The 25,283-nt window shown below is 46.4% G+C and overlaps 2 protein-coding genes across 2 annotated transcripts in view; one reads left to right on the top strand and one right to left on the bottom strand.

The window, feature by feature from the left end:
* The window catches only part of LOC141567351 (butyrophilin-like protein 9), a 365,947-nt gene that overhangs the window by 174,407 nt on the left and 166,257 nt on the right, over window positions 1–25,283 (bottom strand). The gene's annotated exons all lie outside the window — the stretch shown is intronic.
* Window positions 1,083–24,807, top strand: BTNL9 (butyrophilin like 9). The gene is made up of 11 exons (XM_074313367.1): window positions 1,083–1,261; window positions 5,369–5,491; window positions 6,811–7,158; window positions 15,024–15,305; window positions 17,450–17,578; window positions 17,710–17,742; window positions 18,040–18,060; window positions 18,918–18,938; window positions 19,167–19,193; window positions 21,454–21,480; window positions 22,360–24,807. The coding sequence occupies exons 2-11, from the start codon at window positions 5,386–5,388 to the stop codon at window positions 22,986–22,988; spliced, it is 1,623 nt and encodes a 540-aa protein (XP_074169468.1). The 5' UTR covers window positions 1,083–1,261; window positions 5,369–5,385; the 3' UTR covers window positions 22,989–24,807.

Here is a 25,283-nt window from a genome sequence, read left to right as displayed (position 1 = left end):
GGTGCCATCTGTTCTTCTCCAGTCTTTGCTCCCACTGGTGATTTTCATAAACTCTCCTGGCAAGCCCATAGCCTCTCATACCCCACACGTGCTAACCACCTCCCTCCACTCTGAATGTCTGTCCCCTCCTTGCACCCCCATCACTTCCCTCATCCTGCTCTTTGTTTAGTGGCCACTTTCAGTTTAATCTGTCCCTGAGCCCTCCTTGTCTCCCAGTCCCAGGCACCAGCACCCACCATGTGAGCTCACCACTCAGCTCCCTTTGCTGTCCTAGGACATCTTTAAGCATGCATAAGCCTGGGATGCAGGCACCAGCCACCTGGGCATGGTCACCTACTCCACCTGCTCACCCACAGCCTAGCTCCTGCACAGCCCACTCCCCAACACTAGGAATTTCTGGGAGTCCCTGGGGCAGGGGGGAGATTCTGCAGGAGCTGGTCTGCCCTGTGCCACAGTCCTGACCTGTCCCCTAGGGAGGATGTCAGTGTGGGGTGCAGCCATGTGGCTGGCACCTTGACCCACTGCGCTTCTCTCCCACTAATACTAAAGTTGCACGGTGGACTATGGCACAACACGGTGTAGTGGGGTGATGGCTGCTTCTTCTTTTCTGAGCTCCACTGCATTAGAGAAATCCCGATACAGTGCCCCACTTCATTTCCAAGCTGTATGTGACCAGCTCTTGAAGGATTTACTTATAGCAATGGTCCCAATCTAGCTTATTGCCCTTGACCTGCAGAGGAGGCTACGGCTGGTTAAGAACCGGGCACCACATTTTTCCTAACCCTTAGTTAGTGATATTTCACTCCAGTCTCTGTATCCTTTGCTGTGAAGGTGAGGATTGAGGGGCTGGCTAGGGATGGCCATCCCGCCTCCCTGGAGCCCAGGCCCGGGGCAGCCAGCTGGAGCACTGTGTCCTCCTTTGAGTTTCTGCAGTTTGCAGTCCACAAAACTCCCAATACCTTTCCCCTCCTTTTAAGACCATGGAGGGACGTGTTCTATGGAAATCCAATTCATGATTGCCTCACAGAGACAGGATGTGACAGTAACTTCCCCCTTTTGTTCTATGTATCTTGATTTTTATAGCAAAGGGCAGAGCAAGCAGCGTGTGTCTTAAGGTGGGAGGTAGGTGGGTAATTCTGTCACACATGAGCTGGCCCCCTCAACTGGGACCAAGACTCTTTACAACAATCATCTGCTTTGCAGTGGAGTTGGGATTGCCAGGGCTCATTGCCATTTCGGACCCTTTGCTGCAACCTGCCAGGTACGTGGCTCATTCTTAGTGCCTGTCTGGACCGCACCTTTAAGAACTGATAGCAGAAAATGATGGCTTTTGGAGGCAGGGCGCAGATTCCTTGGCCCCATCATATCACCTGAGCCTGGCTGCAGGGTGGGATGCAGGGTGGCCACGGGGAGATGCCCTTTTGTGCAGTTCCACCTGAGGAGGCAGGATTCCGACGAATCCCATTTCACTGAGGGTCGCTTATCAGGGCGGTTCATCTCCCTTAGAGACTAGCAGTAGAAACCGTCTTGTGGGCCTATTGAGATCAAACCAAAGCAAGCCAGTGAGCATCAATTGACAGCCTGTGAAGAGCCATGCTTTGAGCGGGTGCTGGAAGGGGAGAGGGTGCAAGAGTGCAAACACCCTACCCTGGGGCTTTCAACTAGGACACGGGGAATGGAGTAAGGATGGTGCAGTGTCCAAGCTCAAGAAAGTAACAAAAGTAAAAAAATAACCTTTACAGAGATACTCAACAGCTTTAAAGAAAAATCAAGAGGCCATTCTGTGTTGTTTAGTGATTGGAGGTGCAGGACCATAATAAACATTTACAACGTAGCTAGTGCTATTTTACTTAACTTAAATTTAAATAGCCATGTGTGGCTAGTGGCGACAGTATTGGACAGCACAATTCTAGACATTTTAGACTTTCGTATTCAGTATCATATCACATATCATATGTATTGTACAAATGTAAAAATAGTATTGCTGTATGAGTTTTATATAAATAAATTTTTCACAAGTTTCTGCCAAAAAATAAACAGAACACAAGCAAATAAAAGAAAACTGTAATGTGGTTGCAGTGGGCCAGGGAGAAAAGGAGAAGGAAAGAGAAAAGGGGGGAATGGGCTTCCCCTGGGTGGAGGGTGGCGGTATTTCTTCAGCTCCAGTGTGCACAGCACTTGCTCCTCCCTGTGTCTTCAGGATGGGACGTCCCAGAGGCTCCCCAGGGAGCATGGAGAATGTACCCACTCAGCAAAGCTTAGCTCCAGCCCCAGACCCCCATTCTGGCCATCCTTCCTCTCACTGGCTGCTCCATCTTTCCCAAATACTATCCAGCGCATCCAGAACCTCACCTTTCCCCAGCAAAACCTCCTCACTCGAACGAGAATCTAAAATCCATTTATGCTGTGCTGCAAATAGGTGAGAGCAGAGAGTGTCCCCCTCACAGGGCCCTTGACCCCCAGTGAGGAACAGAGCCTTTGAAGTGAAGAACGAGGTCAGAAAGGGCAACTTCAGGCAGCAGGTAGGACAGAGGTGTCTTTTGGAGCACGATGGGGTGTTCAGTCCCTCCGAAGTCCCTTCAGGAAACCACCAGACTAGACTATCTCCCTCTGACTAAGGGGTTTCAAGGCATGTCCTTCTGTTTTGGGAGCAGAGCGACCACAGGGTATGTCCCTCCTGTCCAAGAAGATGCTCCTGAGAAGCTCTGAGGGATACTCTGGTTTTCAGTTATTTTATCAGCTGTGGGGTTTTAGATTTTTATTCATTTTTGGTTGGTTGGTTGGGTAGGTGGTTGGCTGGTTGGCTGGTTGGCTGATTGCTCGCTCGGTCTCGGGGCTCACACCTGGGGACTCAAGCTGCTTCTTCAGTGCATGTGAGTTGCTCTCAGGGCAAGCACTGAGGTCTGTGGCCAAGGGGTCCCTAACAGGGGTTGTGGTCTGGGAAAAAGGGGACTGAGAGTGCACTCAGCCTGACTCCTGGCACAGCTGATGAGGAATTTGTATTCAGAGAAGCCCAGAGCTTGGGGTGAGCCCCTACTCTACCACCTCCTAACTGTGTGTGAGCAGGTCACCTAGCCTCCCTGTGCCTCAGTTTCCTTGTGTGATTTGGACCTAGGGCAATAACAATACTAATACTTCTGGTACAGGAAAATGCTGGGTAGATACTAAGCATTCAATCTGTGCTCACTTTTATTACTGTGGGCACATGCCTGCATGCCTACGTGCATGTGTACCACCTCCTGCCCTTGGAGCCTCAGTGATGGAAATCACATGGGTGTATCACAACAGACAACTGTGGTCTTGCAGTAATTCCAGAGTCTGGAAAACACAGACTGCCCCTCCCCTGCAGGTGGTAGCCTCCCCTGCCCAGGGACATTGGAGTGACTGCTCCTCCTGTGAAGTGTCCCCACCCCAGCTGTGGGCCTAATGTCCCATGGCTGCCACAGGGACAAGTCAAGTGACCACCTTCACAAGTCCTCGCCAGTTCCTCAGAAGCCGGACAATCCAAATGGATCCATAGCCGTCTCAAAGCCCCCTTGTTTGGAGGGCATTTGCTGGTGCTGATAGAGCCTCATGGCTTCGCCATTCTGGGGTCCTATGTCGAGAGTCCAGAAGAAAAGACAGAAGCCCAAAAGAGAAGAGAAGGGAACAGGGAGAGGGAGAGAAAACACAGAGCCGGCGTGTAGCCCCTGCTCTGGGTTCTTCCCTACTGGTTTCCAGGCCTGACACACACATGTTCCTGCCATCAGCCAAAAGGATGTGAGGCTGGACTCTCTGGCCAGAGCCTGGACCCCAGCCCAAGGCAGCTGTTGTTCTGGTTATTGTGGGAACAGCTATTCCAACAGCTGCTGGCCATGAAAATAGCCAGGTCCCCTCCAGAAGGAACTCCGACCTCCTCACCCCACATAGGCTCCTACTGAAGCCCAAATGAAGCTGCTCCAACTAGCCCCCCACCCCCGTCTTCCCACTTGTATGTGAGCTTCAGGAGGGCAGGCCCCTCACTCACCTCACAGGTCATCAACCCTTTCCATCGTACTCTCACCTGCCCAGGTCCTTCCAGCTCAGGGGTGACCTGGGGACTCTGCCCACCACTAACTCACGTGCACACATCCTGTGACCAATTTCCTGCTGCAGGACCAGCAGTTGTCAAGTCTCTTATCTAAACCCTGTCACTGCTATGCTAACGGTAAAGCTGGGGCTCTGTGGCCTAGGACCCCAGGAGCATGTGCCACATTGTGGGGTCTGTGGGAAAAGGAAAACCAAACAGTGGAGTGTGGTGGCAGAAGGGGAGAGCAGGGAGGAAGAGGATGCTGAGAGTAGAAATTGTGTGTGCCCCCCCCCAGGTGCTGTGATGGAGTGAAAGGAGAGGGATAAGGGCTCTGGAAGAAGGTGGAGAGCAGAGAGCAATAATTTGGGAGGTAGAAGCAGAGGGAGGAGGTGCTGGCATTTATTTAGAGCACCCAGTCAACCTACGGGAGGCTTAATGACCTCTGAGTTGGCTCTGGTTTCTTCCATCATGGAAGCAAAGAAATTGAGGTTCAGCCCGTTACAAAATCTACCTATATTGCCACAAGTAAACAGAGGACACCTGTGGACAGGACAGTATATTCTAAGATGCACTGGCTGCTCATACTCATGGCTGTCAGACTGTGAGACATTCTGCAGGCCCAACGGGGGTATCGGGAGTGAGAGGATGGCCCTCTCCTGGGCTGGGGCTGGGCTCCTGCACCGCAGACTGGGGAGGAGGGTGGAGTGGAAGTAGATAAACCACTGCTTCACCGTGGCCTCAGAGATGCTGTAGACTCAGGGACAGTCACCAGCTGATCTCCTGGAGGCCACACTTGGGTTCTAGGACAGGAGGAAGCTGTCCTAGGTGTGGTTGAAGTTGGCAGGCAGCTTCCAGGTATGTGTCCCACTCTGAAAGGTCAGAACCATGTGTTTATTTCTCTGTTTTATGGACCTGATGTTTCAGGCCAAAGGAAGCAAAGTTGGGCAAGGAGAATGAAAATGCATAAGAGTTTTTATAGATTTCCCTTTGTTTAGAGAAAGTCACCAAATCCTAGCTGAGCCCAAACACACTGTGTGACTATATTTCTGTGGCTCTAAAACAATGAAACCTCAGAAGCCACTTCCTCTGGGAAGTGTCCACATGCGACTCCGCGAGTGCGAGCAAGGCCAGTGATGCCATTTGCAGAGCTGCCTGGTAAAATTAGAAGCAGCTCTCACATCCTGCTACGATTTAAAAGAAGCCAGGCACTGGGGCTGCTAAGAACCAGACAAAAGATCATTCAGGCACTAACAGACCTCTGGCCTGATGGGTCGGGGTCCAGCTCTCTCACTTCACTCCAGCATCTCTTTCCCTCTTCAGGTGGCCCCACTGCTGAGATGGTAGATTGCCCAGTCTTCCTGGGCTCCTTCCAGCTCCTGCCTCAGCCCAGCGGTCTCTTCTTCCTCCTTCTCCTCTGCTTCCGGCCTGGGGAGCCAAACTCAGGTAGCGTATCCGACCTGCAGTCCAGCCAGCCAGGATGTGAGCCCATCAGCGTCCTCTCATCCCTCCTCCGGGTGCTCCCAGGGCTGAGAGCTTGCCCGGTGCTAGTATTTAAGAAGATTTCCATCCCAGTGGTTAAAGAGCCACCGGCCGCCAGCAGCACCCAGCCCCACAGTGCTGCTCCACCATCATTCCAGCCCCCCAGCACCCATTACACACTCCCCACCACCCCTCAGCTCATAGGCATGGCAGGGGCAGAGCAGGACAGGGCCAAGAAACTCTTATTGTTCTGTGCTGGGGCTGAACCACTTGGAAAGTATTTTTAAATCCACCTGTCCAGCTGTGTGATCAGGCTGCAAGAGAAATATACCCAAAGATTTGGGAGCACAGGTAAGAGAGCAATTTGTTTTTTCCAGAAAGCCAAGAACCATAGATAGGAGGAATTGTTTGAGCAGAGGCTTGCAGGGTACATATTCTCCAGGAGCATGACAGACAGAGGGTAAACTGAGGCAGGGTGCACTCAGGGAGAGGGCCAGGCATCAGGTGTGGGGGAGAAAAGCTGTCAGAAGGTGTGGGGACTCCACTCAGTGGCCACGGAGCTCTCCAATACAGTGAACACAGGAAGGCGTCGCCTTGGTGTGCTCCATGGGTGACGTGAGGGACGGGAGGAGGGATCCATGAATGGAATATTTGGTGATGGGGTTTCAGTCGAGCTTGAGATGAACTTGGTTTTTATCTTTGGGATGAACTTGGCTATTAGCTGACCTTCGGAGGTAGGAAAAGAGGTGCACAGAACCAGAGGGAAGAATCACGACTTGCCAGTGGCAGGGGACAGCACGGGCAGAACAACTGCAGCAGGAATACAGCTGTCATGGAAACTGCAGAAAACAGACTAGTTTGGGGGGAGATGAGGGGCCAGGGGGAGGCACCATTGAAGAGGATCATCAAACGAAAGGTCCTGGTGAACAGAAATGTCCAAGGCAGGATTTGGTCTTTAAGTTTTAAAAAAAGAACAAAAGAACACACAGCAATCAGCCCCATAGATTATTTTAATACTCTGTGTTGTTACAGAAACTGTACATGTACACTATAAAAATTTAGAAAATCAGACAAAGCAAAAATCAGAAAATGTCTATTTTCATCATGCAGAAATTAGCAATTCATTTTTATCATGATATTTATTTGTTCAAGAAACACGACTGTCTCCCCATCCTCATTTGAATGGTTTACTGTAGATTTCTGAGTTGCAAACCGAGGTAGGTGGTAAAGACCTATATTTGAACAGGGCTGGTGTGGATCATCATTCTGGCTTCTCCTCCTAGAGGAGGTCAAGGTGGTTGGCCCTGGGGATTCTATCCTGGCTATCGTCGGGGAAGAGGTGGACTTCCCGTGCCACCTGTCGCCCTACCTGGACGCCGAGCACATGGAGATCCGCTGGTTCCGCAGCCAGGCCTCTGAGGTGGTGCACCTGTACCAGGGGCGACAGGAGCCCCACGGGCAGCAGCTGGCGCAGTTCCGGAACAGGACCAAACTCCTCAAGGAGGAGATCGCCGATGGCTTCGTGATCCTACAGCTCCACCGCGTGGTCCCCGCTGATAAGGGCCCTTACGGGTGCCGCTTCCTCTCTAGCAACTTCTCTGGAGAAGCTGTCTGGGAGCTGGAGGTAGCAGGTGCGTGACCTGGATGAGCCCCTGCAGGGAAGACGGAGGAAAGGGTCCATGAGGTAGAGCTGTTGTGCTCAAGAACAGATAGTAGGGGCAGCCGGTTAGCTCAGTTGGTTAGAGTGCAATGCTCTTAACAACAACGTTGCCAGTTCCATCCTCACACAGGGCCACTGTGAGTGGCGCCCTCCATAACTAGATTGAAACCACTACTTGACTTGGACCGATGGTTCCTGGAAAAACACATGTAAAAGTAAATAAAAAGTTAAAAAAAAAAAAAAAAAAGAACAGATAGGAATGCACAGAGAACTGGAGACCAGCTTAATTGAAAAAAAAAATCAAAAAGAAAGATACATTAGAAAATGAATAAAAGAATTCTTTACAAAAAAAGACACACAAAGGGCCCTTTAACATATGGAAGGATGGTCACTTTTACTCATAATGAACAAAAGCCAAATTAAAGCTACATTTGACCACACACTGTTGGTGGAGCCATGGGAAGCAGGTCTTCTGCTCTGTACCATGTTGAGAGTTCAAAGTCGCAAAGCTCCAGTGCCTGTGCATTTGGCAATAGTTAAGAAGACTGTCTGTGCACCTACCTTTTGAGCAGCAATCTCAAATCTAAGAGTTTGCCCTGAAGATACTCCTTCCCCAGCTAACTATGAAAAACAAACATGTATAAGTCTAATATTTGTAGCATTATTTGTAATTGCAAATCAGCAGAAACGATCTAAAGCTTAGGTGCTGAGTATGGTCCATCACACGATGCAGTGGTCCATACTATGCAGCTGAAAACAGTTGGAGCAGCTCTGTGAACTGGTGTGGAGTGATTTCCAGGATGCTGTTAAGAGCAAAAGAGCCAGATGCATAAGAGGTTCTCTAGTATGTAAACATTTTTAATAGGATTTTTTAAATTAAAGTTAATTGGGGTGACAATTGTTAGTAAAATTACATAGATTTCAGTTATACAATTCTATATTACATCATCTATAAATCACATTGTGTGTTCACCACCCAGAGTCAGTTCTCCTTCCATCACCACATATTTCATCTTCTTTACCCTCATCTACCACCCCTCTTCCCCCTTGCCCTCTGGTTTTTGGTTTATATACCACACATCAGTGAAATCATATGGTTCTCTACCTTTTCTGTCTTATTTCCCTAAGCATTATAATCTCAAGATCCATCCATGTTGTCACAAATTGTCCGATTTCATCTTTTCTTACGCTGAATAGCATTCCATTGTGTATATATACCACAACTTCTTTATCCATTCATCTATCAAAGGACATTTTCGTTGTTTCCATGTCTTGGCCACCGTAAATAAAGCTGCAATGAACATTGGAGCACACGTGTCTTTATGGATAAGTGTTTTCAGATTTTTGGGGTAGATACTCAGGAGAGGGATTTCTGGATCATATGGTAATTCTATTTGTAATTTTTTGAGGAACCTCCATACTGCCTTCCATAACGGCAGCACCAGTCTGCATTCCCACCAATAGGATATGAGGGTTCCTTTTTCTCCACAGCCTCTCCAACACTTGTTACTATTTGTCTTTTGATGACAGCCATTCTAACTGGGGTGAGGTGATATCTCATTGTGGTTTTCATTTGCATTTCTCTGATGATTAGTGATGTTGAGCATTTTTTCGTGTTTATTGGCCATTTGTATGTCCTTTTGGATAAATATCTCATCAGGTCCTCTGCCCATATTTCAATTGGTTTGTTTGTTTGTTTGTTTGTTTGTTTGTTTGTTGAGTTGTATGAGTTCCTTGTATGTTTTAGATATTAGCCCCTTATTAGAGGCACTGTTTGCAAAAATCTTCTGCCATTCAGTTGGTTGCCTCTTTATTTTGTCGATGGTTTCTTCTGCTGTGCAGAAGCTTTTCAGTTTGATATAGTCCCATTCATATATTTTAGCTTTTACTTCCATTGCCTTTGGAGTCAAGTTCATAAAATGCTCTTTGAACCCAAGGTCCATAAGTTTAGTACCTATGTTTTCTACTATGCAGTTTATTGTTTCAGGTCTTATGCTTAAGTCTTTGATCCATTTTGAATTAATTTTGATACAGGGTGACAGATAGCAGTCCAGTTTCATTCTTTTGCAAGTGGCTTTCCAATTCTCCCAGCACCATTTATTGAAGAGGCTGCCTTTCCTCCATTGTGTGTTTTTAGCTTCTTTGTCAAAAATTGTCTGTCCATATTTATGTGGTTTTATTTCTGAGTTCTCAATTCCATTCCATTGGTCTATGTGTCGTTTTTCTGCCAATACTATGCTGTTTTGATTATTGTAGCCCTGTAGTACAAGCTAGAGTCAAGGAGTGTGATACCTCCAGTATTGTTCTTTTTTCTTAAGATTGCTTTGGCTATTCGGGGTCTTTTGAAATTCTAACAAATCTGATGATTTTTTGCTCTATTTCTTTAAAAACTGCCATTGGGAGTTTGAAGGGGATTGCATTAAATCTGTATATAGCTTTGGGTAATATGCCCATTTTAACTTTATTGATTCTTCCAATCAATGAGCACAAAATGTCTTTCCATTTTTTTGTGTCTTCTACAATTTCTTTTTAAAAATGTCTTATAGTTTTCAGCATATAGGTCTTTCACATCCTTGGTTAAGTTTATTCCTAGGTATTTTATTCTTTTGTTGCAATTGCAAAAGGAATTGGTTTTTTCAATTATTTCTTTTTCTGAGTTTTCATTGTTAGTACATAGGAATGCAATGGACTTTTGTACATTGATTTTGTAGCTTGCAACTTTACTGTATTCTTTGATTGTTTCTAATAGCTTTTTGGTGGAGTCTTCAGGGTTTTCTATGTATAGCATCATGTCATCTGCAAAGAGTGACTATTTAACTTCTTCATTCCCAACTTGGATGCCTTTTATTTCTTTCTCTTGCCTGATTGCTTTGGCAAGGACTTCCAATACTATGATGAAAAGCAGAGGTGATAGGGCACAGCCCTGTCGTGTTCCTGAACGTAGAGCAAAGGGCTTCAATTTTTCACCATTAATTATAATATTAGCTGAATGTTTGTCATATATGGCCTTTATTATGTTAAAGTATTTTTCCTTCTATACCTATTTTGTTAAGTGTTTTAATCATAAATGGATGTGTATCTTGTCAAATGCTTTTTCCACATCAATTGATATAATCATATGATTTTTGTCTTTTATTTTGTTTATGTGATGTATCACATTGATGGATTTGCGGATGTTGAGCCATCCTTGTGCCCCGGGGATGAACCCCACTTGGTCGTGATGAATAATCTCTTTAATGCATTGTTGCATTCGATTTGCTAGAATTTTGTTTAGGATTTTTGCATCTGTATTCATCAAAGATATTGGTCTGTAGTTTTCTTCTTTTGTGTTGTGCTTACCAGGTTTTGGTATCAGGGTAATGTTGGCCTCATAAAATGCATTAGGGAGGATTGTCTCTTCTTCAATTTTTTGGAAGAGTTTGATAGGACAGGTATTAGATCCTCCTTGAAGGTTTGGTAGAATTCACTGATGAAGCCATCTGGTCCCGGACTTTTGCTTTGGGGAAGGTTTTGGATGACTGATTCAATTTCGTTACTAGTGATTGATCTATTTAGATTTTCCAGTTCTTCATGATTCAGCCTAGGAAGGCTATATGTTTCTAAGAACTTGTCCATTTCTTGTAGGTTATTGAATTTGGTGGCATATAGTCCTTCGTAGTACTCTTGGATGATCCTTTCTATTTCTGTGGCATCCGTAATAACTTCCCCTTTTTCATTTCTGAAAATATTAGTTTCTTCTCTCTTTTTATCTTAGTGAGTCTAGCCAAGGGTTTGTCAATTTTGTTAATCTTTTCAAAGAACCAGCTCTTTGTCATATTAATTTTTTCTATTGTCTTTTTGTTCTCTAGTTCATTTAGTTCTGCTCTGATTTTTATTATTTCCTTTCTTCTGCTGACCTTGGGTTTCATTTGTTCTTCTTTTTCTAGTTCTTTAAGGTGTAACATGAGGTTATTTATTTGGGATTTTTCTTGTTTCTTGAGATAGGCCTGTAATGATATAAATTTCCCTCTTAAAACTGCTTTTGCTGCATCCCAAAAATTTTGGTAGGATGTATTTTCATTGTCATTTGTTTCTATGTATCTTTTGATCTCTCCTCTAATTTCTTCTTTGACCCAGTCATTCTTTAAAAGTATGTTGTTTAATCTCCATGTATTTGTGGTTTTTCCTGCTTTCTTTTTGCAGTTGATATCCAATTTCAAAGCCTTGTGGTCAGAGAATATGCTTGGTATGATTTCAATCTTTTTACGTTTGCTGAGGCTAGTTTTATGTCCCAATATATGGTCTATCCTTGACAATGTTCCATGTGCACTAGCAAAGAATGTATAGTCTGATGTTTTAGGATGAAGTGCTCTATAAATGTCAATTATGTCCATTTCATCTAATGTGTCATTTAGGGCTGCTATTTCTTTCTTTATTTTCTGTTTGGATGATCTATCCATAGCGGTCAATGATGTATTTAAGTCCCCTAGTATAATTGTGTTTTGGTCAATTTCTCCCTTTAGTTTTGTTAGTAGTTGCTTGGTATTTTTCGGTGCTCCCTGATTGGGGGCATAAATATTGATGACTGTTATGTCTTCTTGTTGTATACTCCCTTTATCATTATGAAATATCCATTTTTTTCTCCTGCTACCTTTTTTATCCTGAAGTCTGCTTCATCTGATATCAGTATGACTTCACCTGTTTTTCTGTGGATACCATTTGCTTGGAGTGTCAGTTTCCACCCATTCACTTTGAGTCTATGTTTGTCCTTGTAGCTGAGATGTGTCTCTTGGAGGCAGCATATGGTTGGGTTTAGTGTTTTGATCCAATCTGCTACTCTGTGCCTTTTTATTGGTGAATTCAGTCCATTTACATATAGGGTGATTATTGATATGTGAGGATTTCCTATCATTCTATCTTTAGTTTTCTGGTAAGACTGTGTCTCCATTGTTTCTTTGCCTTTTTGTTGTTGTCTATTGTTTCTGTGTGGTGGTATTCTATGATTTTTCCCTCTGTTTCTTCTTTTATTACAGCATATATTTCAGTTCTGGAATTTTTTTTGAGTGGTTACCATTAAATTTATGTAATGAAAGTCTGATATTTGGAGTATTTCATTTTCTTCAGCATGCTTACTTTCTCCATTCCCATATTCCGGTTCAGGCCTTTACTCTCTCCACTTTTTGGTTGCCACAAATTATCTCTATTGATGCTGGTCGAATAGCCTCTTTCAGTATTTCTTGTAGTGTAGGTAGTGTGCTACAAAAATTCCCTCAGCTTTTGTATGTCTGGAAAGGTCTTTATTCCTCCTTCATATCTAAAGGATATCTTTGCTAGATACATTATTCTTGGCTCATAATTTCTGTCTTTCAATAGTTTGAATACTTGGTTCCACTTCCTCCTGGCTTGCAAAGTATCTGCTGAAAAATCTGATGATAGTCTAATGGGCTTTCCTTTGTAAGTTACCATCTTCTTTTCCCTGGCTGCCTTTAGGATTCTTTCTTTTTCGTTGACTTTAGACAGCTTCAGTACAATTTGCCTTGGAGTAGGTCTGTTGGGGTTGAGGTAATTAGGTGTTCTATTTGCTTCTTGGATTCGAAGATCCAGTTCTTTCCACAAGTTTGGGAAGTTCTCGACTATTTGTTTGAATATACTCTCTGTTCCCTTCTCCCTTTCTTCTCCTTCTGGTATGCCCATTATTCTCGTATTGCTCTTTCTCATGGAGTCAGAAAGTTCGTGTAGAGTTCTTTCATTTCTTTTAAGTCTCAAGTCTCTTTGTTCTTCCATCCATGTCATTTCCAGATTTCTATCTTCAATGTCACTGATTCTTTCCTCCATCTGGTCAACTTTACTATCTAAGCTGGTTATTTCATTCTTCATTTCTTCTATGGAGTTCTTAATCTCCAGAAATTCTATTTGGTTCTTTTTTAAAATTTCAATCTCTTTGGTAAAATGTTCATGTTGTTCTTTGATTGTGTTTCTGAGTTCATTAAACTGCCTGTCTGTGTTTTCTTGCATCTTGATGAGTTTTTTCAGAACTGCAATCTTGAATTCTCTGTCATTTAAGTCACATAGTTCCATATCTTTAAGTTCATTTACTGGAGACTTTTCATTTTCTTCCCAGCTGTCTTGTTGTCTTGGGTATTCATGGCAATTAACGATTTATTATTTCTCTTCCTAGACATCAACAGGAGTGAGCTCTGCAACACGTTGATAGAAAGAGGTCTCTTTTTTTTCCCAGTAGGTGTTGGTAGAATGCTTTATTTTCTCTCCAACTGCAGCCCTTTATTCTCTCTCACACTATGGTGTTATTTTCTCTGCAGTTTTCTGGCTTTTCACACAATAGGGGGAGTCCCTGGAAGGCGGGCTTCTCCTCTGTGAACAGTTGGCCTTGGTTATACGGCACCACTTCTGCGGGGTATGCGGAGAGCTTCTGAAGTTCCAAAGCTCTTCCTGTACCACATTCAGAGCCCGTGTGTTTCAGCAGCTCTGTTTACTCCTCCTGGGATCTTCCCAGATAGGTGGGGACAGGGGCTGGGGGGGTTGTGATAGGTGGCCCACAGCAATGACGGGGACCACCACCACAGCCAGTCCTGCTTCCTCGGCTCCCTCCCCTTTGCCTTAACTAGTTGGGCTGCGAGTCCGTGTCTGTGGACCACAGTTCTCAGAACTACAAATATTCTGTTCTTTTGATCTGATACCACTACTGTTCAGCTTCTAGCGCTGGGTAGGTGGGGGCGGGGTGAGCTCTGGGAGGGTAGGGAGGTGGCAGCTAGTCTCAGTGCCTAAGGCTGTTCTCTGCTCAGCTGTGAGGGCTTAAACCACCATTTTCAGCCTTCTTCCCTCAGTCTTTGCTCCGAGGTCTCTGCCATGAGCGTTGGATTCAGCCGTGTTATATACTGTCCCCTCAGCCCTGTGGGTCATAAGCAGAGCCCTAGCAGTCCGAGTTCTTCCCTCTCCTGCAGCTGCGGTAGTTCTGGGATGCAGGGAGCTCAGAGCACCAAGCTAGGTCTGCATCTTGCGCCCTTGTGTCCCTGTCTCCACACTTCCCCCTTCCCACCTCCCTCCTGACCTGCCCAACTTGCCCACCTTTACATAATTTCAGTAGTGCGCCTCTGAGTCTTGCCTATCTCTGTGCAGGGAGTCCTTTGTGGAATTATAATTATTCAATTTGTTGTAAATTCCAGTGAAGAGTTCAAAAGGCTCACATCATGCCACCATTTTATCACAGATCTCCTATGTAAACTTTTCTGTAACAAAGAAAGAGGTACACTGTACAAAAGTAACACGTGAAGGGTCAAATAGAAACTCATGAAATTACTTACTCAAAGGAGGGGGTGAAGGGATAGAGAGGACGGAGAAAGGTATGGGGCTTTCCAGATATACATTTTTTACAGTGTTGGCATTTAAACCATGTTGATTTTTGCATATTCAAAATATAAAGCTTGCTCCACAAGTGTGGGGTGATAGAGGGGTGCATATATCACAGCCACTTGTGCTCTGATGGAATTCAAAACAGACAGACAACAATCGATTGAAATTGGGGAGGGATTATTCTTCACCCGAGGGCACTGTCCCTTGCATAACATGACTAAATGTCAGTAGCCCTTCCTGGTTGAATGGTCCCCACTCCAAATTTCCAAATGTTCCTCAGGGGTAGTACTGTCCCCACATTGCCACCACTAAATCAGACTGTCATTTACAGTCCACAGGTGGAGGGCTGGGAGCCCACATGTGGTTTAGGAGCAGTCACAGTTCACAATGCCTAATGGGGACTGCAAATGATGAATGGTGGCTTGAACTTCACCCACAGCTTCTGAGAAAGGGACTAATTTTTCCCACTCCTCCTGCCACTTCCAGGGCTGGGCTCTGACCCTCACATCTTGCTTGAGGGCTTCAAGGAAGGAGGCATTCAGCTGAGGTGCAGCTCCAGTGGCTGGTACCCCAAGCCCCAGGCTCAGTGGAGAGACCATCGGGGACAGTGCCTGCCTCCGGTGTTCGAAGCCATCGTCCAGGATGCCCAGGGCCTGTTCAGTCTTGAAACATCTGTGGTTGTCCAAGGGGGTGCCCACCGCAATGTGTCCTGCTCCATACAGAACCCCCTCCTCCTCCAGAAGAAAGAATTTGTGATCCAAATAGCAGGTTAGTGGGTACCAGCTCACCCTCATTTTCCTAGTCATCACACGTCCATTGTCCCAAAGGCCTCCATGTCCATTGTCCCAAAGGCCAATTATAAGGACATAATGGTATGGGGGCCTGGCTATATATTGGGTAAGCTGACCTTGACAGCTCAAAAGTCAGCAGTTTGGATATCAGAAAATGACTATTATGGTTCCCCAAAAACAAGACTGGTTCTCATATAAATGTTTGCTCCAAAATACTCATCAGGCCTTATGTTCAGGGGATGTCATCCTGAAAAATCATGCTGGGGCTCATTTTTCGTTTAGGTCTTATTTTCAGGGAGACACAGTAAGAATACAACTGACAACCCACACAGTAAGCGGGGAAGGCCCCAGAAAGCCAACACTACAAAACCCTGAGCTCAACCCCAGAAACTCTACTCACTGAAGGTCATCATGAGAGCCCAAGTGTTCCTAAGGTCATCCCTGAAACAATATTTACTGAGTACCCAGAATGTATCCCAAACCCATGCCCTCAGATTCACATTCCAGTGGGGAAAACGGATGAACAAAAGGTGAATTACATTGTGCAAGTACATTAGAAGCTGTTAGGTGCTATAGAGAATAAGGAAGCAAGGAAGAGAGCTGAGGCACCTTAGCAGGGTGTGGTGTGAATGTGGATTTAAAAGTGGTGGATTAGGGAAGTCAATTAGGCAATTTAGCTTTCAAAATGATTCACATACACTCAATAGGATAAAGAAAAGAGTGACACATTTTCTAAGGGAAATATACTAAGAAGGGAACAGGGAAAGTCTCTTTGCCTTTTTGCACCAACGAAATTCCCATTGTTTCCCTCTTTAGATTTGTGTTTATCCTTTCCAAAGGGCGTGAGTACACAGATATCTGTGAGGAGGGCACTCAGGTAGTGGGAACAGCAAATACAAAGGCCCTGAGATGGGACCCTGTGTGGCTATTGCAGGAGCAGAAGGAAGTGGATGAGGCTGGAACAGGATAAGATCAAGGGTCGCAGGTCAGGATGGCATCAGACACTGAGCCCTAGGTCACTACTTAGCAAACCATCTGTGGTGAAGGACATATCCATCGTGGCCCAATATATTTATACAAGACAATAAAAATGCACTGCTAGAAAACTGAGGGAGGGGGAAAACATTTTTAAATGAAATAAGCCAGACCCAAAAGGACAAATATTGTAGGGTTCCACTTATATGAGGTACCTAGAGTGGTCAATTTACGGAGACAGAATTTAGAATAGAGGCTCCCAGGGACTGGGGGAGGGGGAATGGGGAGTTAGTGTTTAATGGGGACAGATTTCATTGTGGGAAGACGAAAAAGTGCTGGTGGTGATTTGCACAACCACGTGCAGGCACTTGATGCCACTGAACAGTAAGCTTAAAAAGGGTTAAGGTGGTACATTTCATGTTGTACATTTACCATAATAAAAAGTATATATATTTAAAAGACTACTGAGATAAAAAAAAACACACCATCATTTTTAAAAATAATTATCGCCGACTAAATTACTCAGTTGCCACAGCTTTTCTAAAGGGCTCCTCTCCATTTTTGCCCCTATATGTCTACCCTCTGGCCACTGTATGCTCCGTAACGAATGTAGGAAGGAAAGAGGGGACAACTGTCAGTCAGCCCTCACGCGGCTTTTCTATCAACTTTTTCCGAAGGTGTGTTGAGAAGTAGAAGCCAAGTGTTTGCAAGAAGCGGGGAGACGGCTTGTGAATTGGACAGTGCGGGCGGAGAGCAATAATTCACTGGGGTTGACCTTGGATTCTCATGTCCTGCAGATGCGGGGCAAAAGTGGGAAGAAGTAGCGGGAGGTCAGCGACTGGTCACAGAAGTTCTAAGCCGGGGGCGACGGTGGGGCCCATCCTCTCCTCCTTTCGCATCCTTCGCAGCACTTTCCCTTTCTGCTGAGCAAATCCAAGTCCGGCGCTGTGCCTCGCTTTCCCACATTCGCCTGAGCGCTGCGCAGCCGCAGTCACGCCCATTTTACAGTGATTGTGGCGAGGCCCAGGAGGCTTAATGCGCCAGCCGGTCACTAGGAAGGTTTTCCAGCACACGGCGTCCAGAAAGTCTGTAACTTAGTGTTAAATGGAGCCTAAATGGAGACAACTCTCCGTGGGTATTTTCCAGACGTATTTTTACCCGCACCCTCCCCGTGGAAGAGAGCTTTCCTCGGGACTCTGGTGGGACTGCCGCTCCTCCTGGCACTCCTCACGGCGGTGGCGCTGAGCTTCTTTCACAAGCGACAGCGAACTCAAGGTACCCGCAGGTGGGGTCTCCTTCCCGCTGCCGCTCTGCCAGCATGAAGGTGGTGGGGGCGGGGCTGGGAGCGGGCGTGGGACCCCAGGAAGCGCACACACAGCCCCGCTCTCCGCCCTTCTTCCTTTCAGAAAAGCTGAAGGAGCAGGCGGAGAAGGACAAAGGTAAGCGAGGGGAGTGGCGCGCTCTCCGCCCCCACCTCCGCCTAGCAGAAGCGGGGCGCTGGGGCCAGCAGGAGAGTGGGTCAGACCGCGGGGCCTTGGGAGCCCTGCAGAGAGAGGTGCCGCTGAGGATTGCGCTTCCTCCCTACCCCCCCCCCCCGACCTCGGAGCCCACCCCCCTGTGCATCCAGCCCAATCAGGTCCCCAGAACGCACGGGGAACCAATCTGTGCACTTTGGGGAAGTGAGGCCTCAGTGTTCATCCATCGAGATTTCCCTCTTTTCTTCGTTTCTTCTCCAGGGAAACTCACAGCAGAGCTGGGTAAGTTCCGGGTGCCACGCCCACAGTGCTGGCTGCGGGCTAGTGGGGTTACCCGGGGGGTGCGGTGCAAGGAGGGCTTCAGTGACTTTACTCTCCCTTTGGAAAGCGATGCATGGCAACTACCTAATTCTAAATACATCCCTCTGTGCCTCCCACCTCTCCACTCCCACCAGCACTCTAAGTGAAGTTGCCAAGGAGGTCTGACCTCAGACCCCCTGGACAGACCCTCCCAACCCCTTCCCTGCCAATTACAGCGATTCTGTTACAATTCCACCCTTAAACGTTTACTCCCACTGGTTCACCTTCCTACGATATCCTTCTCTTTTTAATTCAAATACCACTGGACAGAGTGCACTGAAGTGAGCACAGTGTAAATATAGTGGAGTCACAATTAGTGTTAAGTGTTGCCTTTCCCAGGAGCATTTACTTTTAAAAGAAAACATAGGGTGCAGAAATCAAAGGAATGCATTTCTTGTGGCAAATCATCAGTCTTGGCATCTGGCCAGGGGAAGTAATTGAGTGTGAGGTCCTCCCAGTCCTTTAAATAATGCCCACAGTAAGTGACCCTGAGGCTCAGGCAGGCTGTGCTCAGCGCCTGGGGCTCCATAGGACCTTTGCCACCAGAAAGCTGGTGATTTCCGGGCAGACACCAGTAGCCCCTTCAAACCAGACCTGAGCCCTGGGATGAGGCTCCTCAGTGCCAAGACACTGCATGCTCCCCAACACTCACACATTGGATGGGATTGGGGTGAGCGGTGGTTTAAGACTAAGGAGCATCTTCCCAGTGGCCTGACTGCCTTAGGAAGGTGGTTCCACTAAGCGGAAAGCTGATGTTTTCTCCGTGTGTTCTGCTATAGGGAAGCTGCAGACAGAGCTTGGTAAGTGACCCCTCTTAGAGCTATTTCTTGTCCACATTTTAGCATCTGCTTACCCATGCATGTTCTTCTCACTTCCCAGCCAGGTATGATTTCCATGCTGGACCCCTGCTGGCTATGTGGGTGGCAGAAAAAATGTCCAGGGGGCAGGGGTGGGTGTAAATGTGACATGTGAGCAGGGAAGCTGCAGGAGTCTGGTGTTCTAATTCTGTTTCTCCTTGGCTGCTTCAGACTGGAGAAGGGCTGAAGGCCAGGCTGGTGAGTGAAGCCTGTTCCCCCCCCCCCCACCACCATGGTCCACTTTACATCTCAGCATCCCAGTCACTCCCCCTGATTAACCAACCACACTTCATTCTGGTTTATTTCACAGCTTCACTTGGCATGAATTAATCTATGTCACTGGTAGAGGTTATATTCGACTTTTGCTCTTTTATTGTCCTGAGCTATAAGCATACTGTAAACCATTGGTGCCAAATGCTGGCTGCACATAAGAATCCCCTAGGCTTCTGGTGCCCACACTCAAAGACTCTGACTTGTAGGTCTGGGGTGGGCATGATACCCTCCCTATACGTAAAAATTTCTCCCTGTATCTCCCTCCATTCCCTCCATAAAGCAACCAGTCTAACATCTATCTTTATATAGTGTATATGTTTTTGAAAAATGTGAATTTTTGCTTTGTGCACATGCATTTTAATTTATGTGAATGACTTCTACAGTCTTGTGCTATTTCTGGTTTGTCTCACTCCTCACTGTGTTTTAACGTCCATCCCACCCTGCATGTGTATCTGGTCTGTTTCTCCTTCCTGCTGTGTAGGACTCCATTTTAGAGAGCCACCCTCCTGGAGAGACAGCCAGCCTGCCTCTAAGTCCACACCACCACAAACCACAACACAAACACCATCTGGCCCAGTGTGGAGATTTCTCTGGGATGTATATACCCAGGAGGGGAATTGCTGGTTCATGGGGTATGTAACTAAGTGAGGTAGAGGGATCCCCGAAGGCAGTGCCAGCATCCTGCCATTGGCACGGCATGGAAGCTCCACGTGCCCACATCCCATGTGCGCCAGCCTTCTAAGTGTGCCAGTGTGTGGGGATAACTGATCCTCGTTGTGCTTTCAGTCTGCACTCTTAGCATTGAGGAGTTTGGGCATCTCTTATATGCTAGTTGGCTTTGGGGGCTTCCTCTTCTGAACATTGCCTGTTCTCAACCTTTGCCCATTTCTCATGTGGGGTTACTATCTTGCTCTTATTGGTTCACAGGAGATCTTTATATATATCAAAGATTAATCCTTCATTAGTATTAAATATTATGAATTTCTTTTTCTGTTCTGTCATCTACTATTAGCTTTATCCACGGTGCCTCTTATTGAAAAGAAATCATTCATTTTGATAAAATCTATTTCATCACATTTTAACCTTATGGCCTGTGTTTTTCAAGTTTTCTTGAAGTAGGCCTTCCTCACACTTAGGTCTCAAAGACTCTCTTACACTTTCTTCTATTCACTTTATATGTGTAGGTCTTTAATTCATCTGAAATTCACCACTGTATGTGGTGTTTAGTGAGAATCTAGTGAATTTTTTTTCCATATAGAATTGACTTTCCCAACACCATCTATTATACCATCTGTGATTGCCATTGATGTGGGTGTCACCTGTAGTGCATATTCAGTTCCCACATCTACATGAGTCTGTCTGGTGGCCACCTATTAGGTCACTGTTTCTAAAAATTGTGGCTTCTATAGTACTTAAGTACAAGTTCTCCATTTCCACATCCTTTTTAAAGTTAATGGACCTTTTTAAAATATAAATTTTGGGATAAATTTATGAAGTTCCTTTTAAAAATCCAAAAAGATTTGCATAGGATTGCTTTGAATTTACAGCTAAATTTAGAGAAAATCAACATCTTTATGGAACTGAGGTTTCTATGCCAGAATTATATGTTTTCAAAATTCTACTCATTGTTATCATGCAAAACTAGGGTTGAAAAGCCTTGTTGTAAATTTATGGAACTCTCTTCTATTGCTTTTGGTATGCTGTGACTTAGTAATGAATCTCTGTCATAAACAGAACAAGATGAAACGAAGCAGAAAGTCACTCAGAATGGCTCACATTAAGAAAGAAGGCAGGACAGGGTGTCTAGAGGACATGTTAGGACAGGAGCCAGCCTCAGCTGGGCCTCCTGGGACCAAGCTGCCCGTCAGAGATTGAGGCTTTCTCTCCACCCTTCAGGGCACCCATGCTGCTTGTACTGGTTCTCTCTGTCCACATGCTCTGTTCTCCTGCATTTCCCAGCACAACCTCAGCCTGCATGCAGCTGTGGTATAACCCAGCCCTGACACCAGCCCCCTATCCAATCCCAAATCCCTGGGAAAATGTTGTAGTGGACCCAAACCAGCTGTCACGGTTGGAATAGCGTCATTCCATTTGACTGTGTCCTTCATACATCTTGAGCTTCCCTCAAGGTTCCAGAGTTACTGACTCAGCTCTCTGAACCTCTTTTTCTTCTGTTTGGTTTCAGAGTGGAGAGCAGCCCAACAGTATGCAGGTAATGGGAGCCAAGAAACTCAGCCTTGTGTGGCTGGATGTTAAACAGAGGGAGGTGGAGAGATCTGTGATTAGAGGAAGGGTCAGTCCTCCAGAAGCTAAATACGAACCTGCACACACAGACACACAAGTCCACTTGCAGGCATATGACATGACAGACAGGCCTGCATATGCACACATGTACACATACATGCTTGAATGCACACGTGATTGACTCACACATGCACACATCTGTGTGCACAAGCTCCCACAAGCATATAGCTTTCTGGGTTTCACTAGGTCTTTCCATCTGGTAGGAAGAAAGTTTGCAGAAGTGAATACACAGTTTGTACGAACCTCTTAGATAGTCTGAAAGGAGGGACTATCTGGGTTTCCATCCATGAAATGGGTGTGTTTTGGGGGCTAGAGTGATGGAGTACCAGGCACTGGACTAGATGATCTCAGAGGTCCCCTTCAGTTTTAAAATCCTAAAATTGCTGTAAAACCAAAGCCCAGAGCTCATGTGATGCTCTCTAGGTCAGACCTGTGGTGAGACCAGCGGGTACTACCTCTAGCCCAGGGCTCCTTCCCTTTTGCTGGGACTTGAGAGCAGTGAGCCGGCCTCCAGCCCCAGGAGCCTACCTGTTTGCTATCTGCTCTCCATGGCACCTGGTATAGCAGGAACCTTCCAGTTCAGAAAGGAAATAGGATTCCTTTAATCACATTCAAATGCTGGGGCATGACTTGCAAGCCACTTGAGTCCAGGGGTGTTTTGGGGTGAGACTGGGGTGAATATTCCACGGATTGCTCCACCTGAGGAACTAGAGGGTTGCATATGGGGGAGGGTACAGGCAGGGCCGAGAACCATCCTCGCGGGCACTAACCCAGTGCTTCTGCACAGCGGATGTGACTCTGGATCCGGCCTCTGCGCACCCCAGCCTGGAGGTCTCCCAGGATGGCAAGAGCGTGTCCTCCCGAGGGGTGGCGGGGCTTCCAGTGTCCCCAGGCGACCCGCAGCGGTTCACGGAGCAGACATGCGTGCTGAGCCGAGAGCGCTTCCAGGCCGGCCGCCACTACTGGGAGGTGGACGTGGGCCGGCGCAGCCGCTGGTTCCTGGGCGCCTGCCTGGAGGCGGTGGCGCGCACAGGGCCGGTGCACCTGAGCCCGGCCTCCGGCTACTGGGTGATGGGGCTGTGGAACCACTGCGAGTACTTCGTGCTGCAGCCAGAGCGTGTGGCGCTCACCCTGCGCGTGCCACCCCGGCGCGTGGGCGTCTTCCTGGACTGCGAGGCCGGAAAGCTGGCCTTCTTCAACGTGTCCGATGGCTCCCACATCTTCTCCTTCACCGACACTTTCTCGGGGCCGCTCTGTGCATACTTCAGGCCCCGAGCCCCCGATGGCAGTGAACACTCGGGTCCGCTCACCATCTGCCCGTTGCGGGTTAGAGGGACATGGATCTCCGAAGAGAACAATGGTGACACCTGGGTACAGCCCTATGACTCCTCGGACCCCGCCCTGGGCCTGTGGTGAGGCGCTCTCCTGGCCACAGGGCTGGGTCCTGGGAAGCTTCCTCTAGGGTGGAGGAAGCACCCCCAAAATGTCAGCAGAGGACAGACTCAGCACAACAGAACGGGGACAGAGAGAAGGGTTTGGCCTGTGTAGATGTGTATGTGTACGTGTATGGACATGATTTTCTTTAAGAAAAAGAGGCAATTCCATAGCTCTTCTGTGTGTATGATAGAATTTAGCAAATGAGTAAAAACGCATTGATGTTCCCGTGAGCCTGGATGTTCACTGTGGACCAGGAAACTGGAATGGGGAAAAGAAGGGAGAATCATGATTGGATTAAAGGTATCAACTGATTTGCATATTTATACATATACACACATATATAATATATTTTCTAGTTCTAAAAGATCTAGTAGCAATGTCACCTCATAAGCAATGAGTTCACCTAGGGCTTATATCCCAGTTTTAAATATCAATTCCCGCTAACATGAACTTGGGAAATGGCTGATTCCAGAGCTTGGACAGAAAAAGCACAAGGTGAGACTGGACCTTCTTGTGCCATAAAGTACAAACGTGCTCAAAAACTGATGGGGACACAGCAAAATGACATTGGAGCTAGATTGACGAGGCTCTACTGACCAACTGTGGGACAATTTGAATCATTAAAATGAATAATGACAATACAAAAATATACAAACTACAAAAAAATACAGAAAGGGGAAAGGAGAGTAGAGTGAAAGACTGACTCTGTGAACTCATGGTTTCTACTATGTATATCTAGATGGGAGACGGGATGGATGGGTGGGTAGATGGACAGATGGATGGATGAGTGGGAATGCATACATATAGTTCCTAGTTCTGTCTGCTTTGACAATAACACCCCAGTACCAGCGAGCACAGCTAGCACCCAGCATTGTTTTTCGTACTATTTTCCATTAAATTGAACAAAGGCAACTTGGAGAAATGATCGACTCTGGGGCTGGGGCAGGGAAAACAGGACAGGTGTGATATTGTGATGATATATACATGTATATGTATATATAGATATATACACTCAGGGTGCCAAAAAAATGTATACATATGACTTGTATTCTGTTGTCACGCAGCAGCCTACCCGTCTGTACCCTCATACCTACCCCTAAAGAAAGGAGTCTGTGAGACTAATCCTTTCAGGGACTTTGCCTCACCTTTGTGCTTACACCTTATGTCTCCCTGTTTGGCCCCAGGGGATGGCTGGTTAGCCAATGACGAGTAAGATTGCCCACGGGGTGGGGGGGTACAACTCAAGCCAGGCACAGCTGCGTGGGGACCAACAGGAGAATCCACAGCGTTGACAGAGTTGGGCATAGACCCCCACCTTCCCCCGGCTAAGGAGAGCTTCTGCCTTTGTGGCTGCATTCCTTCCCCACAACCTGCTTGGGAAGAGATTCAATGATGTAATAACATGAGTTCTCCATCTATCCATTTCAGTAAGTTTCAGCATAAAGGTTTTGTCCCTTGGGGAGGTACATCCTGAAACTGACGGTTCTGCTGTTTGCAGGCAAGGGTAACTAGTTTGAATCAGTTTCTTAGGATAATGTGTGAAATTCACAGACCTTGGAGAAAACAATGTTGCTTTCTTTATGTGTGTATCAAAAAAAGCCTCCTGATTCGGGGCTCTCAGTCTTTTGAAGCTGTGAGTACCCTTGGCCCGTTTGGTAACTTTCTTGATTTCTGTTTCTTTCTGAACCCTTCTCCCCTTCTTGTTCGCTCACTGCCTTTGTTGCACTGGAGGCAACAGTATTCATCTCTTGTTGTTGGTATATAGTATTACAATTTTAATACATTTTTTCCTTTCTTACAGTGTGTATACTTTGCTTTGGCACCCTCTGTATGTATTTGGTTTTGATCTAGATTCTGGCACAGAGATCCCAGACTCTTGGAATTTCCTAAGGAGAGTAATAAGGGTGTCTTTTCATGTTCATAACAAACACCTTTCAAACACCTGAGTTCATGTTAATGCCATGACTTTTGAAAGCCCCTGGTGATGGGGACTGGTTGCTTGGGGAACCAGCTAGTGATTAGAGTTGTAATTTAGCTCCACCCCCATCCCAACCTCAGGGAGGGCCTGGAGATTGAGCTATCTCACCAGTGGCCAACGATTTAATCAGTCATGCAAATGTATTAAAGCCTCCATAAAAATCCAAAAGGACTGAGTTCCAGAGCATCCAGGTTGTTGAACACTTGTAGATTCAGGGAGACTGGCACTCAGAGAGACTATGGAAGCTCTGTGTCTGTCCCACACACCTTGCCCTATGCATCTTTTCCATCTGGCTA

The sequence above is a fragment of the Rhinolophus sinicus genome, linkage group LG10, assembly GCF_036562045.2.
Source record: "Rhinolophus sinicus isolate RSC01 linkage group LG10, ASM3656204v1, whole genome shotgun sequence".
Lineage (NCBI taxonomy): Eukaryota > Metazoa > Chordata > Mammalia > Chiroptera > Rhinolophidae > Rhinolophus > Rhinolophus sinicus.
This window is presented reverse-complemented; position numbering and strand designations above follow the sequence as displayed.

Coding starts and splice junctions, on each gene's coding strand:
- BTNL9 (XM_074313367.1), top strand. CDS start 5,386: ATGGTAGATTGCCCAGTCTTCCTGGGCTCCTTCCAGCTCCTGCCTCAG. Junction 7,159..15,023: donor CTGGGAGCTGGAGGTAGCAG/GTGCGTGACCTG, acceptor TGCCACTTCCAG/GGCTGGGCTCTGACCCTCAC. Junction 17,743..18,039: donor GCAGGCGGAGAAGGACAAAG/GTAAGCGAGGGG, acceptor TTTCTTCTCCAG/GGAAACTCACAGCAGAGCTG.